We start from the raw sequence: 17603 nt of genomic DNA on the forward strand, positions 1-17603 counted from the left end.
ATCTCAGCACTGAAGGTATATATCAAATAAACAGAATCAGACATATAAATCCTGTATTTGCAGGTATACAATACTAATATATGAAACGTAGCATCGCAGGTATAGCTCAAATAAATACATGGAAACAGCATTGCAGGTATTAATCAACTGAACAACACATACAAACCCTGTATTTGCAGGTATACATAAATAATGTATGGAAACATAGCATAGCAGATGTGGATCTACAGAATAACACAGAAACCCAGCTTTGCAGGTACAGATCAATTGGAATTCACATAAAAACACAGCATTAAAGGTATATTTAAAACCCCCTAAATTACAGGCATAGATCACAGGTTGCACACCCCAAAGCCAGCACTGGCGTCCACACTGCCCACATAGAACCTGGCCAGCACCCAGATAACACACATACGATTTGCCATCTTTGTCCCATATACACCCGGCCTGTGCCATCTCTGTCCCCAAGGCTCAAACATCCTGCTAGTGCAATCTTTGCCCTTTCACAATTATACATCTATGATACACACAATCACATTAACTCATGCTCTCCCTCATTCAGTCAATTCATCCACACATTAACTCATGCTCTCCCTCATTCAGACAATTCATCCATTTTAAGAAACTACACCCCTTGGAGCTTCAAATGAGGGGCTACATGTATTTCTAGGACAAAAGTTGAGTGCACAAATAATGATGGAATATGTCGCTTTGGCTAGAAAATATGTTTTTTCTATCCATAGTGACATGTTCATTTGTGTCTAGCGCACTCCAGGTTTGTACTAGAAACACATGCAGCCCCTCATTTGATGTGCCAAGGGGTGTAGTTTTTGCAAATATGTACTTTTTGTGCCATAATTTAACTTCCTACATGAGCAGTAATGCCCCGTCAAAGCTTTAATTACTGATCATTCACACGCCTTTCATATCTCCATTCACTCACAGAAGCACACACAATTCTTTCCCCTTACAATCCCAAAGAAATGATGGTAAAGGGAGAAAAAAAATCACTTTTACAGCAAAAATAAGTTTTGCAGTAAAAATGCAAGGCGCTCCAGCGATGAGATGGTTACTCACGTACCACACAGGCTAAATGGCTGATTTTAATAATATTTGCAGTTCATCAGGATTTCAAAAATTGCCTCCCTCTACCGTTGGCTAAATTTAACCCCATGATCAAAGGGATCATGGGATTAAAAATTAGTATCGGCCGTTTTTAAAAAGGGAATGTGACTTTTTATAGCTATATGATCGCTGTGGTAACATTGGCTACCACAGTGATCATTTAGCTAGAATACTTAAACTTTTTTATTTTTTATTAAGTTTAACTACTTTATGTTTAAATCATTTTTTTTACATTTTTTTTTAACGTAATTTTTTAAATTCTTTTACAATCTATATACCGTTGGAAAGGTGAGATAATTACCTTTCCAACGGTATATGTTGGAGGTCTGTAGCTGCTCAGATGCCTGAGATACAGGCATCTAAGCAGCATGCCCCCATACCGCTTTAACTGACAATTGTCAGTTATTAATAAAGTTGCGCGGTGACGTCATCGCGCCATTGCGCGTGCCGTCACCGGCCGGATCGGGTGGCCCCGGTGATGCCCTTCAGTGTGAGGGGCAGATCGCCGGGGTAGGTGGTGATGGGGGTCCACAGACCTCCATCAAGGTAAGATAGTGCTAGTGACGGCATGGTGCCGTCATTAGCACCCGACTGGGACTGCTAGCGACGGCACCATGCCATTGTTAGCAGTCAATGGGACTGTCCTGGGTGGCTCCAAATTCGGCGGGGGGGCAACAGGGGGGGCAAGGAATATCCTAGGGGGGGCAATTGCCCCCCCTTGCCCCCCTGTAGCGACACCACTGTATCAGGGGGAGCACTTACACTTCCAAAATCCAAATTACAATTCCAAGCTTTACCCAGTAGACAGGTGCCAGAAGGCAGGCATTCAGCAGGGTCAATGTTATTTGAACTCACCCTACTAGAAAGTGTGCTGCCACCATGTTTGTAGAAAATTGGAACCAGTCCTTCAGGTAAGCAGGTGTATGTATATGTGTATTGAACATCAAACGGCGATGGATGCTGGTTTTGAGACAAATGATCTCCTATGGAACACTGTTGTTGTGTCATACTGTCCTTGGAATACCTGGACTTTATTACAGTTTGTATCTCAAAGATAAGATAGTCTGCTTTACAATTGCCCAGTAATGTAATTAGCATATTATCTAAATGACAGTAAAGTAACTGTTTCATCTTTATTAGATCTTGTCAGTTACACTTTGCAAAAAAATATGTAGTTAGTTATGGTGAAAACTTTCCTTGCTGTATTCCAAGCCGTGGATTAGTTTTGTTGTGTCCTCCAGAGCGCACCTTGGTCTATTCAGTGAATTCCGTTATTATAGGGTCTCCTGCATTAGTCTCATTCCCATTATAGTCCTTGTAAGAAATATATATATGCAAAATACTTCTGCTGACTTACACTGTTTTACTGTCCTGCCTTTGCCCATGCAGCAAAGTGACACGTTATGATGCACAAATCTAGCTGTACCAGCCAACAGAGGTGTCCCAACTAGGCTGAGTCCCAGCATCATGTGGCTGAAATTGAGGTACACTTGAGCTGAACTCTCATTTCACAATAACAGCACTTACAGAGGATGGGGAAGATCTAGCAGGGCAGAAATTTGTAGCAAAGGTGGAATTCTGTGATAGCTCCCCGTTTAAAGTCACTAAGCTCTTCAGTACAACCCATCTACTGCCAATGTTTGTCAAAGGAGATGACATACCTTATGTGCTTGATTTTATACACCTGCTAGCAACGGGTAAGAAGCATCAAATCACAAAAATTAGGAAGGGTGCCCACATAGTTTTGGATTTATAAACTGGTGCATGTTCAGAGACAGCCATTTGGAACTAAAACAGGATACATTCAAGAACAGAGCATAGTTGGCCAATACTGCTTGAAGGGGTCCTTGCCATTTGTGTTGGTAGCTATAATTTACTTTTTCTACCAAGTGTGAAATAGTTCAACTTTAAAAGTTAACCTTGGATTGTATAGTTACCTAAAGGACATCTGGAAAAGCTCGCAAAGTTTGAGTAGAAGCTCTCAGGATTCTCCATTCCACAACTCTCTGTCAGTTTATTAACTTATTAAGAACTCAGAAGTGCAGTTTGTGGGAAATTTGGGTTGCTTAGAAATTTTGGTTGCTTGCAAACCTTAACCCCCTTTATCTTGCTATATCAGTATTCCGAACAACAATACCACATAACTTAATAATTATCAAATTAAGCCAATTTTACCTTTATTTGCTACCGGTAGTTTTTTACATGGGGATAGTTCTACATTCTTTTTTTTTCATCTTATGCCTTGTTACCTTGTTAGTCAAAACATTTTTCTGAGTGTAGACTGTAATATGAGACAACAGTAATTACAACAAACATCTCTAATTCATTAATTTACAAAGTTCACAATAAATGCAATCATGAGCAGCATGTTTTCAACATTTTAATAGTAAAACACACAGCAATTAGTTACATATATACATTTCCTATTATCATATATCAGCATAAATTTAAAAATATAATTGAAACATTAGATGACTGTACAAAAAGGACTACTATTTATATTTTATGAACTTTATCTAACATGCGGGTAACCATGGATTCAGAGTCTAAGATTGGGCATAACAATATGGGTCTTAGGTGTCCAGCCAATATTAAACCTTTATTTGACCTATTTAAAGCTTCTGGTAATCTAGCAGAAAAGCAGGGAGATTGAGGCTGATGGAGACATATTTTATTGTCATCCCCACTCATAAGTGCATTGCTGTAGATAACCAGCTATAGTAGCAAATATTCCAATGAAGATTTAGCTACGGTAAAGTGAACAGAGGTGAGGGCCCCAACATTTAGCACATGGGACCTCACACCAACTATTTGTAGCTGGATAAATCTTTAAAAAAAGGTATTACAAAAAATTGGTTATAATCAATAATCAACAAATCTGGGCTTTGTCCTGGTCTATTAAGTGTGATTAATAAAAACCTTCATGACATCACTTAAACTAGGTTATGAGATGTTGCAAGTTAGAAAATACCAGGGAGTTTGTTCCATGCAGAGGCATTTGGAAAAAAATGGACAGTCAGTAGTTAAGTAGCAATCAAATCAGTGAATTTGCAAATAGAAATAAACAATTAACAATTCAATTTTATAAGGGAAAGACAATCTACATTGCAATATGAAGCGCAGTTGCACTGTATACTAGAAAATCACTTAGTATATTACACAGTAATTAAATGTAATATTTGTCACTTAAGAAAACTGAGATGGAGGCTATAAAAGCACAGCAAATTAAATTGTTAGCTATGTGGCCAATTTGATATAGTAAAACTACAAGGTAAGCCCATTACCTAAATGTAATATTCAATGTCAAACAAGTATGTGTCTGTGGGAACCACAAAGAGCAACCTTTGAATGAGATTCTTATGGGCGATAGTTTTAATGTCAAATTCAAGTGCTAAAAGTAAAGTATAATAATGGTTAATTTATCAAAAGCAGTATTATGATCTAGCAAAATAGATTTCCCATCAGTGACACAATATATCTATTTCAAGGCAAAACAATATATTGTACAGGTAAATGGTAAATGGAGACATTTTTCTTGAAACCCACATAACAATGTGATCCGCCATAATGTTGAATATGCTATCAGAGGATCCATGTATTACAAGCTTAAAACACTGTACAAAATGATTGTTATTTGCATAGGTTCAATAATTCTTCTAAGATGCACAGAATGGTGGTTCAAGAGTGCATAACTCCAGTCCTGGAAGGCCATAAACAGGTTATACATTTTTAATATCCCAGTTTAAGCACAGGCATCTCAATTAAATATTAAACTACATTTCTTCGAGGTAGGGAAATCCTGTCCTGTTTGCAGCCCTTCGAGGCCTGGAGTTGTACATCCGTGCCATGGTTTATGGTTATAATGCGTAAATCCTTCACTTCTCAAAAGCATCAGTAATGAAAAAAATGAGCACTATATTAAATGGAAGGAAATAAGAAATAACAAAAAACACAAAATATAATGAATCCAATGACCCAGTTGACAGAATAAATGTATATAATGACCATATCCAGGTCAAATCTCCACCCGTGAGTTTCATCTTCCACACTCATAGAGTCCAGCTGATGCGCACCATGAGGAAATTGCCTTCTTGCGACAGAATTGGTGCTCCTGCTGAAGCCTATTTTTAAACAAATGATAAAAAAATAAATACTCAAGCTCAAAAACAATATCTCATTGTTTAAAGTGTTAATATGTGGAGGGTAACAAGAATGGTTAGTATTAATGGACAAACTTTATTCAGGCTATTTAAGACTTATTTTATTTGGAGAGAAAAAAAAAATGATAACTTGAACGAGAAAAAAAGAATCAATGTTTTTATTTACAGTCTTTGCAGATGATTTGATACAGTTACAAAGAAGATGGGATTTAGAAAATTACTGTTATAATTATAATAATTTCCGAGAATAATCAGTTCTGTGTGTGACGTCCCATTTATTTTGATTAATAATAAAAAAATATGAAACCAAAGGTCTCAAGGTTATTTCTGTATGAACATCTTGTAATCAGAGTATAATTGCACTTGGAATGCAAGCATCCAGTGGTAGGAAGTATAATTGGATCATCAGAATTCTTGAGGGAACATACGCACTTTCTGTTTTAGAGGTGGATGTTCTGTTAACTTCATGCTATACTGGATGAAAATATCTAAAAATTTGACTTTGTAATGCAATCACTTTAAATCAAAAGCACATTTAGAGAATAAAATCCAAACAAACTACAACATGGTTTTTCGAAAGCATAAATCCTTGTGCCACATGAGCAATGTATTAATCAAAGTACCTGATTAACATTAAATCCAGTTTGCCTTTTAAAGACCTATATTTTTGTGAATATTCAATATTCAATATATATTCCGACTTATATATAGTTTCATGTAACTGGATTAAATAAACTATGTAACTGATTTTGCTATAATTGTCCTTTATCAAGAATTAATATTTCATATGACCACAACATATAAAATCACATAACACTTTTTTCTCTTGCTAAATTATTAATAAATTTGGCTACATAGGACATAATAACACGTTCCAATAGTAATGCCTTTTCTGTTATTGGGTAACCAATTAAGATATCATTATGACTTCCACAATTTTCATTTATGCTTCATTTGTATAGCCTCATAATTGGTAACTGGGTAGATGACAAAGTGGAGGTGGTATTGAGCAAAGAACATGAATAAGTACATGGCCTACAGCTTGTATCAAGGAAGTAAGAATGATTGGGGAGTCCAAGTGAAAAGAGATTACATGCAGTGACCACAGACAGGCTGAGTCAAAGCAAATGGTCTGCAGCAGGCTCTAATCAACAGAAGTCAGAAAACATTACACTAAAGTCAATAATCAAGGAAAGGTAAAAGCACACAGCTTCAGACAAGTGATGCTAGTCTTTTGCCCAGGATTCCATTATTTTAAATGGTGGTAGTTACCAAAGGAATTCATTTACTATTTGAATCAACAAAAAGTTCCTGCACGCAGGTAGCATGATTTCACTAAAATAAGGTGGTTGTTTTTGGTATTCATATTTTAAAAAATTGCACAAGGCTAGAAACGAGTATAACGAGGTCTATGGGTCTAAAATGTATTGCTTTTTTTTTTCAAACCTCTTGATCTTAGATAATTAAAAAAATGAGCAAAGTTTTAGTTCTTTGCTTCCTGGGTTTTGATAATAGCTCAATAAATATACTTGCTAAATAAAAAACAAAGTAAAAACAGTTAAATCCATGGCACGACATGGAATATAACTAAAGTTATTTGAAGACCTTTGGCTGTTCAAAACCATTAGCAGACTTATTTAAATCGGTCACTATTGGCAGGAGTATTTTGAGAAGACTGGAAGTCAGAAAATGTAGTACCATTTCAAAAAAAAAAAAAACAAGCAGGGAAGACTCTGTCAACTACAGACCAGTAAGTCTTACGCCAGTAGTTGGGAGATCAATGAAAACCAGATTAAATATCTGTATGTAAACGGTTTGCAAGATCAAAATCAGCATGGGTTCTAGTGGGAGATCTTGTCTGACTAAATTAATTAATTTTTTTACTGAGGTAACACAACTGATAAACCAGGGAGGATCTGTAGCTATAGCTTATCTAGATTTTAGTAAGGCACTTGACACTATCCTTCATAGAAGACTCTTCAACAAATTGCAGTGTTTGGGTTTATTTAAAACTAATAATGAAGTGGTTAAACTCCAAGAAACAGAAGTTTGTAGTTAATGATCTATATCAGGGGCGTCTAACATGCAGCCCGCATGAGCTATACACAAGGTTGTGGGGGAGGACACATTAATCAATACTAAAAGGGGCAGTGTGTGTTTGGGTGTCAGTGTGGCAGAGCCTGTCCTGGTGTGTGCGTGTCGTTGTGGCAGAGCCTGTCCTGATGTGTGTGTGTTTGGGTGTCAGTTTGGCAGAGCCTGTCTTGGTGTTTGGTGTGTCAGTGCCTGTGTGTTTGGGGGTCTGTGTGGCAAAGCCTGTCCTGGTGTGTGTGTTTGGGTGTCGGTGTGGCAGAGCATGTCCTGGTGTGTGTGTGTTTGGGTGTCTTAATCCGGCTCTGCCTCCAGTGTGCGCCAGCTTAAATAAAGCTTGTACTCACAGTGTGCTCCAGCCTTGTGCAGTTTTATTTGGCTAATCTTGTTTTAAATGGTTTGTGGACTGGCTTTGTTTTGCTGTTTAAGTAATTCAGTATTTATAGAATGACATATAAAAGTTGATCAAAAAACTTTTCCTCTGCTTTTTTCACTATCGCCAAATTAACCCTGTATTAATATGGATTATATAGTTAAAAGGCCATATTTTCGCTCAGTGAAAAATGAGTGCAGCCCACACACATATACATTTCTGATGAAGTGGCCCACTGCAGAAAAAACTGGGACACCCCAGTTTGCAACAGGGCAGACATTGCAGTTGGAATAAGTATGTCTAATATTAGTAAATTAGAGGAATGGTCGAAAGTGTGGCATCTGCAATTTAATGTTGATACATGTCAAATAATACAATTGGGACATAAAAATCCAAAAGTAAAATATAGCATTGGGGACACTGTTCTGCGGGACAACGAAAGAGAGGAACATCTGAAAGAGCAAGCAGGGTGCTGGGTTGTATAGCAAGTGGTATTAGTAGCAGAACGAGGGTGGTGATTCTGCTACTTTACAGATCTTTGGTCAGACTTCACCGAGAGTATTGTAAAGTTGAGAGGAGGGCTACAAAAAAGGTGAGTGGGTTGCAGGTTACAAAAATATCTAAGCAATCTAAGTATGTATAGCTTGGATGAGAGAAGAGTGGCTATGCAGAGGCTTAGATCTAATCTAAGAACGTTTTAGTTTACTGAGAGGGATGTATAGCTGTAAGGAAATTTAAACATGCATGTGATAGCCCGAATCTGAAACCAAGGAGTAAAGTTTGAGTCTTTACATCAGGAAAAATAGGCAGACTAGAAGGGCCGAATGGTTCTTAGTTGGCAATCAAATTCTACATTTCCATTTATTAGGACCGGACTGGATAGCCTTTTATTACCTAAATAATTATGTTACTATTTGTGAAGCTTTGGAGCCCTGAAACAACTGCATCATTTTGACCTTCTGTGATTGCCTTATAAAAGTAAGACTCGGTCTAAAATGTGTAATTTGATATAGATATAGTTGATTATTATTTACCCAGCATACAGGCACATATAGCATGGGGTAGGGTGTTATCCTTGATAAAGCAATAAAGATTAACTATGCTGCATATAAGTAGTAGTCTAGATGACTAGTCTAGTAGTCTGTTTAGTAAGCTACAGTACCACTCGATGTGTACATACAATTAACGCAATTTATTTTGTTCAAGTGGTGCAAATGAGGATACATCAAACCTTACTCTGGCAGGTACATACAAATTATAAGTACAGATACTAATAACCAACGTTTATGCATATTGATATCTAGCATGAAAGAAACAGCAGAATAAAATCAACCATTTGATACAAATGTGGAGAACCTATAGGACAGATTTAGTGCTTAGATCTACATTTTGAGCCATCTTCTTAGCTTCAACATGAAAAATATATACGGAATTACAGCTATTATTTTTAACCAAGTCATTTTTCAAGCCGAGACTCCCCAACAGCTGCATTCAGAAAAATTCTAAAAAGCCTAATGTATAATTGCTCATAAATTAACTTGTAGCAGATATTAATTTTTTCTACTTAACACATCCAATTTGGATAATGATCATTACTTTAAAGGCCCAATTTTAGGTCTCGCTGCCAATCCATTCATTAACACTTTTTTTTTATTTAATAGAACCAAGAGATTTGCCATAGAAGAGATTTATATGTTTTTTTTCCCCCATAAAAGTCACACATAGCCCTGCAGCAAAAACAATCTACAGTAGAGAAACCAGGGCTGCATTTAATATTGATTGGACCCTGGGCAAGCATTTAATTGGGGCACACACTCCCACACACTCCTTGGCATGCAATCACACCCTCCGATTCAACACCAAAAAAAACAACACAAAAACTTAAGTACTTGCCACACTGACTATACAGATTAGGAGGAGACTGTCAGAGTGAGTGCGGTCTTCCCTCCTTTTGATCCTACTGTGATTCTGCGTGAGACATCCTCATTCAACATGCACAGGGCAGGGAAGGAGCTCAATATTATGTCACTATGAATGTGCAGGTCCAGCGAGTGACCTGAAACGGACCTGCAAGTTGTGATCAGGGCTGCCTTTAGGTGTTCTGACACCCTGTGCAGTTGAACCCAGTGGTGCCCCCTCCGCCATCATCACCCCCAGAGTCCCTTTGTCCCCTCTTTCACTGTACCACACGTATCTTTTATTCCCTCATGTAGTTTAGATACAGATTAACTAAATAGACAAACAAACTCTGTATTTGCAGGTTTTAATCAATAACACATGAAATATAGCATTACAGGTACAGAGCCGTGCAGATATAGATCATGTGAAAAATCACAAGAAAGGTACAGATCAGAGGTCGCAAACCCCAAAGGAAAGCCCTGGCTCCCAAATTGCACATGTATGACTTGTCACAGGACCCAAATTACATCTACAGGACCTGCCCAGCACCCATATTGCATCCACAGGCCCTCTTTGTCCACAAACAGCATGTCTGTGCTATTTTTGTCCCTAAACAGCATGTGTATGCCTTCTTTGCTCCAAGCAGCCTACCTATGCCATATTTGACCCAAACAGCATGCCTGTGCCATCTTTGCCCCGAACAGCCTCCATGCGCCATTTTGCCCGAAAACAACATGCCTGTGCCATCCTCTGCGACAACGGTTGCTACGGCTCAAGGGGCAGCTGCTATGGGCCCCCAGGAATAACTGGGCTAGGGGCAGCTGCCCCTTTTGTCTCATGGTAAAGACGGCCCTGAGAGAAACTGTACAATCCATAAAATAATTTGTCAAAAGGCATTATATATATAAATACACAATACCGTTCAAAAGACTATTGTGGTGATGTGAGGGCTTTTTTTTTTAACTAAGCAACATTGTGCTAGCAAATGGGTTAATCTATCAAGCAAGGGTTTATGAAGGGTTCATAACAAGTCTGTTCTGTAGTCCAAGAAATATTCACTTTCCCCTTTGTCTCATGAATTGTATCTTTTAATAAGTGACTCTCTATACTTTATGACTGGTGTCTGACAGTGTTTTGCTCTGCTCTGTTTCCTGCTTATTCCAGCAGGTATACTCATGCTCTCATGTTAAGCAAATTAATGAATTTAGGTAAATCCAGTTTTACTGGCAGTTTCTACATCTCACTTTATATCCACTGGTCCCATTATTATTATATATGCATCATTACTAGCATTAACAAAACACACAGAACCAAATAATTTAGTCAATAAATATTTCATGTGGTGGATTAAAACCATAATAAATAAAAAAAAATATTACGGTATATTGAATTCTCCAGAACCAAAATTTCTAGGCCTCTGCACCTATGTGATCACTAGAAGGCCCACAAAGTATCTCTGATCTATATAGGCTCTTCTTGGTAACATAGATTACTTTGAACAGAGTTTTTATTCAGGGTTAAGATTTGACATTAACCGAACATTTTGTTTTGCTAAAAATGTAGTTTTCAGAATGAGCTACCCACATCCCATTATCAAGTTAATACTATAAAAAGCTAGTCATGTTTAACAAAAAACAAACAAAAAATAACGAAAACCTATAATACGGTCAGTTGTTACCTCAAACCACAATATGCATTTTTTTGCTTTTATAATTGTTTCACTTGATTTACATTATTTTATAGAAACATAGAATTTATATCTATTTACATAGACGTGTTTATTACAGTTCTAGGTAAGAAGTGTGCTTTAAGTTTCACACTTCTCATGATAGGCATTCGGCGCATACAATCAAAGTATTAATTTATTGAACTATTATTAATAATCAAGTCTCCTCCCCAGCAAATCAAGAGTAGCTTTGAAATATCAGTCAAAGTGTGCACACTTTTAAATGTCTTACCTCCATACACTCTGATCATTCTGTTGCAGCTGGGTAAAGGCCATTTTGCACAATTTGCTCTTTGAAAACTTTGCTTTCTTCTGTGATATTCATTTGGGAATAAAGTAACGGATGATTTGTCGATGTCTTTAAAAAAAAACAACAAAAAAAAACAATATATACAATGTTTAATTAAACTGAAAGAAGTATTAACCAATGCACAAAATATCTTAATTTATATTTATTATTACATCTTAAGGATGTTTTATCCACTCTTGGCCACTTCTTTTCAGACAAATTTTTGTAAAAGTAAATACAAGTCAACATTAATGTGCCAGTGTTCTACCTGTAAATGTAACTATTCCTTTCCTAAACTGCTGGTGTCTCTTCTTTTAAACATTCTTATCTCATATCCAACCATGGGTTCTAAGCACCTAGGTTCCCAGGCGATTTACTGTGTGGCAGGATGGCCCGATCAAAACAAGAAACTCCAAACACCAGCAGAATAAAAGCAAAATGTTGTTTATTGCAGCTTTGTATGGTCCACAGTGTTGCACTTCATAGTGTAAATAAACAAAAACAAAAACAAAAAACAAATCCTTTTTATAAAGTCTGAGGGCCTCTGGCTTGACTGCCTCTCTCCCTGTTTCCCGACAACTAATTCCTCTAACGGCCACCCTTTAAACACCTGAGTGCAGGTTAATTGGTTCCACCTGCTGACCTCCCAGCAATTAACCCCCTCATGCTGGAAATAATGAGCGTTACAACTTGCAACTGATATACACAGACTGCGTTACCTTGCCACAACTGCTTTTCATGAGACAAGAAATAAATATAAGAAGACATACATATTTAAGTACAGCATAGAAGATAAAATAAAACAAAATAAATAAAAGTGTATAGTGTCTTACACCAAAAAACATTCTTTATTATGCATGTTTACATTAAGGAAATACATTTTTGTTTACCAGTGTTCAGCTCATAGAATCTTATATAACTCCTAGGATTGTCTATAGAAGAAGGCACATGTGAAGATCTTTGTGGACAGGATACCATAATGACAATCATTATCAGGGGAAATAGGGGCAGGGAGGCAACTAGACTTTTTTAAGATTTTGCACAACTACCTAAAACTACCTAAAACTACCTATAACATATAGTAACATAAACAGATTTTATATTGTTGTAAGGTTATGAACAACAAATGTTTTGTGTTAATAACATAGATATACTGAATTGGTATGTCTGATTCACAGGAAGGAGCCAAGAAGAAAACTCGTCCCAGAGAAAGCCTACATTTGACATGATGTATATCAATGGTAAATACTTAGTTAAACACATTTTACAAACAATGCACACACACCGCACAGCCTCACAGCACTCAGCAAGGGGTATCACCTCATAATTGCCTCACAGAACTCAGCAAGGGGTATCACCTCATCACCTTGAAACTCATAAATAATAACACGTTACGGGTAAATAATAAATGTGGTGTTACCTGATTGGAAATAAACTCTTGCAATTGCTGTTCTACAAAGCGGACAAGGAGTCTTAGATGGATTGTCTCTGGCAAGTGTCCGCAAACATGGTTCACAAAACACGTGATGACAGGGGTAGCACCTGTAAGGGTTAAAATACACATCTAGGCATACTGCACATGTGTAGCTGTCCTTCTCTTTTATAAGCTCACTGTCATCCTCTGCACTTAGACTCACTTTACTGGTCTGTGGAAAACAAAACAGGTAAATATCGTTATATACATATTTTTAGAGACCACTGTTGTATTATTGTTATTTATTGTTTTATATAGCGCCATCATATGCTGCATCGCTTTACAATGGGTAAACAGGACATAACATACAACATAACAATTTGGAGGTGAAGTAGTTAGGTTAGAGCAGAATAGTAGGAACATAGTATGGATTTATAGTGCTTGAATCTCCAAAGATGACAAAGGCGACATCAGAGGAGAGGAACTCATGAGGAAAAATGGTCAAGAAAGATATTGGAATGGTCAGGGGGATAGTAACAACAATGTGTAAAGAGATGGGATGGCATGATCATCAAATTAGGGGAAAGAGAGTTGGAACAGTGGGAATATGTTTGAAAAGTACTTATTGGGGAGAGTAGGAAGCCTATATCACCACCCTTTCTGTCATCATTAGTATGAGAATTAAAAAGCATGTCATTGAGTAATGGGAATGCCACTTATTAGGCATTTTTAGAACACAGGAGGGAAAGTGACTGGCAAGAGGCTAAAACTAAATCTGTGTACTAAATCTTTCTGACTAAAATCAAGCAAATCACAGAATAATTTTAGAAGATAAAGTTTTATTATAATTAAATCATCCATTTAATTATATGTCTGTATTCTATTTTGATTCTATTTCTGTGCTTACTTGATAATACATAACTGTGTCAATAAAAGTCTGTCTATCCATACAAGAAAGTAATGTACTTTGTACTTTTTCCTGTAGAACACTCTGAGGCAATAGAGAAATTAGTAAATAGGGAATAACTGTTCAAAGGTGAGGTTCCATATATACTGTAAGAGATAATGGTTGTATACTGGAACAAATGGTTTGCAAAATATTCTTTTACCTTTTGAATATTTAAACCTACCCAGAATGGTAAAAATCACTCTTTTTCATCACTCATATTTTTGTTGGGTCTGATTAAGTCTAGAAAGTTGAAAATAACTTCTACATATGGTTACACTGTGTGAATTCCCCACTGTGAATATGATCTGAAAAAGTTGTGAAGCAACTGGACAGATACCCAAACACCGATCAGCACAACACAGATGGCAGAAGCAACCATTATTCATAGCTACGTAAATAAAATGAACCAAGTAAGAGACTCTGCAGAGAAGCTGCAGCACACAACTGCCCTCAGAGTCTCGTTGAATTTATTGCGCTGCAAGTCATAGCAACATTTGCTATAGGCACAATCTAGTATTCAGATGTAGCCTAGGAGGAGAAATATTACTTCAAAGGAGGAAAATGTCAGAACGAGAGGTCATAATCTAAAACTAGAGAGTCAGATGTAGAGAACAGAGCAAGGACTGGTTAGGGTCTAAGTCTTTACATCAGGAAAAGTGGACACTAAAAGTGGTGAATGCATCTTATCTGCTGGTCTCACTTCCAAATAAATTTAGAGATTGTGTACCCCCCTCACCTGCACATTTGCCTCGTTCCCTTGCAGGAGATGCCCCACTAGAGGTTAAACATGCATTAGATAATCATAAGACTATAATATAAGACAAGACCAAATAATCATGGTCCTTATTTGCTTTTAAGTTCTATGTTTATTTGTTGCTTCTTTTGTGATGTTTCTCATCCTTATGGTGGGTCTGTGCGATTATGTTGTTCTAAGCCATAGAAAATATAAGTATAAAAACAACAGTTGGTATCTTAACGAAATGCAAGAAATGCTTCATGAATCTTGGCGAAACAAAAAGAAAATGGATATAGATTGTGATGATATCTTTTAATGGCCAACATGGAAAAAGAGTCACAAACGTTTATGGGATTTCAGAGGTCTCTTCAGATTACCAGATCTTCACATCTAATAACATAGTTCTAGACACAATTTATTCCCAAAATGGCAATATCTGAATGAAATGCAATAGATTTATGTTTTGTGAATCTGTGACATAAGATATAATGAGACAAGTGCATTGCCAAATCTACTACCATCAAAATTGAACAAGACAGTTATCAAAATAAAGACTGCCACCCAAAGGAAGCTTAACAAGGTAACTAATATAAAGTACTGTGCAAAAATGTTAGGCAGGAGTGAAAAATACTGTAAAGTAAGAATGCTTTCAAAAATAGACATGTTATTAGTTAATTTTAATCATTGAACAAAATGCAAAGTGAGTGTGACCATCTTTTGCCTTCAAACAGCATCAATTCTTCTAGGTACACTTTCACGCTGTTTTCTTAAGGAACTTGAAACAATCTAGGTTGTTCCAAACATCTTAGAGAACACATCACAGTTCTTCTGTGGATTTAGGCAGCCTCAGTTACTTCTATCTCTTCGTGTAATCCCAGACAGAATCAATTATGTTAAGATCAGGGCTCTGTGGAGGTCATACCAACATGCTGCAGAATAAATTTGGGGTCAATCAGATGCCTCTCTGATGGTACTGCATGATGGGTAAATTCTCATCAGACGCCTTCGGGCAGTAGATGGGTGTACACTAGGGTCCAACTGTTTTCTGCCAATGCTGAGCTGATGGGGCTGCTGGGCATCTTCTGGTTATGAATGGAAGTGATGTGTCTTTCATCTGGTTTGCTAAAATACCTTGGCCAACCAACGGCGCTCAACATTGCCCATTTGTTTGTGCTTCTTGAAAAGTGCTTGGACAGAACATCTGGAAGCCCCAGTCTGCCTTGAAAGTTCTGCCATGGTGTATGACTTTTTACATTAAACTGTCTTCAGAAACCTTGCTAATGAGTCTGCCTGTCCCTCACCCAGTGTTATACCTGCTACACAGCTGTTTCTGTTTCACTTTGATTGTGTTTCAACCGACATATTAAATGGATGATCATTAGCACCTATTTGGTATAATTGTTTAATCATACACCTAAGTGTAGGACTACGAAACATGAGGAATTGATGCTGTTTTGAAATCAAAGTGTGGTCACACCAAAATATTGATTTAAGATTTTTTTCTGTTTGCTAACTTTGCATTTTATTCAAATATAAAAAATAACTATTAACATGCTTATTTTTAAGGCATTCTCACTTTAGAGCATTTTTGTAACACCTGCCCAAATAGTATACAGTATACAATAAGCTAAATATAACAAAAGATACACCAGAGTAATTATAGGTCAAAAGAAGAGGAATGTTAGGGCAAGACTTAATATTCTAAAACTAGAGTCAGAGACATAAATGTAATGTAAGGGGGAGTGGGTGGTTGATGAGTGGAACAGTCTTCCAGTAGAAGTGGCAGATGTTAAGACAGTGGGGGGATTTAAGCATAAATAACTCACATGTTTTTCATGTTAATATAACCATTTAATTTGGTTTACTCTTTTTCCAATTATTATTGTTATATTATAGAAACAGCCTACTTAATGATTACTTGTATTATGTGAATATATTATTTCATTTATCCACTTTAATAATTTAATTTGTTTTATTCCTTTTGGAATACAATTATAAATAATGCCTCCTTAAGATTACTAGTATTATCACTGTTGAATATATTATTACATTTCTAAAATATAATTGGTGTAATGCTGATCTCTAAGATACTAACTATAGTGACACCATTTACATTATAAATATTCCTAGAAACTTGCAATTTTTGCAGGGCATATGAAAACTTGGCTAGATTTGACATGTTCTTTATTTAGTGAATCTATGTGAAGGATCTTAGTTTAATTTCTGAATTTATAATCAGTTTGCCTGGGGATATCCTTAAGGAAAACCTTGCCATGTAATAATTTGTGGTGACAGGTTTACTTTAAATGTAGGTTATAATTTACCCTCTAGACATATTTACTGGCATATGGCGCTGTCAGACTGTAGATATATATATATATATATATATATAGATATAGATATATATATATATATATATATATATATATGCCTATGTGCCTGCAATCTATGTCATATGTTCCAATGCATTTTTTGGCCTGCAACATCTATTTAGCTGTTTTCTGTTAAAAATTGTTAGAAACAATTTCTTCCTACATGAGAGAGAGCATTTTAAAAAGATATACTCATGAATTTTTGCCTATATTGGCAGGACATAAGAATGCTAGCTTAACTACCATCAGTGTTCAAGGGAGGATATCAATAGCATCAAGATATGAATATGTATAAATCTGTGAAGTTTGGAAAGCTGAAGTTGAATTAGATATTTTCTTATAGATACAATCATTACCCTGGCAGTGAAAGAAGACCTTTAGATAGATAAAGAGACTACTGCTACTGCCATTTGTCTCTGGAACGCTAGGTAGTATTTACTCAGTGATACAGATGATAGCCCTCTAGGATTAA

At 36.6% G+C, this 17603-nt stretch overlaps 1 protein-coding gene across 1 annotated transcript in view; it reads right to left on the bottom strand.

Moving 5' to 3' along the window:
• Positions 1 to 4531: 4531 nt before the first annotated feature.
• Positions 4532 to 17603, bottom strand: part of RNF180 (ring finger protein 180) — a 39493-nt gene continuing 26421 nt past the window's right edge. Inside the window, exons 5-7 of the mRNA XM_053448029.1 lie at positions 13081 to 13306; positions 11604 to 11729; positions 4532 to 5246 (exon numbers count right to left, since the gene is read on the bottom strand). Of these exons, the coding sequence (XP_053304004.1) occupies positions 5044 to 5246; positions 11604 to 11729; positions 13081 to 13306 (555 nt within the window). The 3' untranslated portion in view covers positions 4532 to 5043. The remainder of the gene's footprint in view (positions 5247 to 11603; positions 11730 to 13080; positions 13307 to 17603) is intronic.

The sequence above is a fragment of the Spea bombifrons genome, chromosome 1, assembly GCF_027358695.1.
Source record: "Spea bombifrons isolate aSpeBom1 chromosome 1, aSpeBom1.2.pri, whole genome shotgun sequence".
NCBI classification, from domain to species: domain Eukaryota; kingdom Metazoa; phylum Chordata; class Amphibia; order Anura; family Pelobatidae; genus Spea; species Spea bombifrons.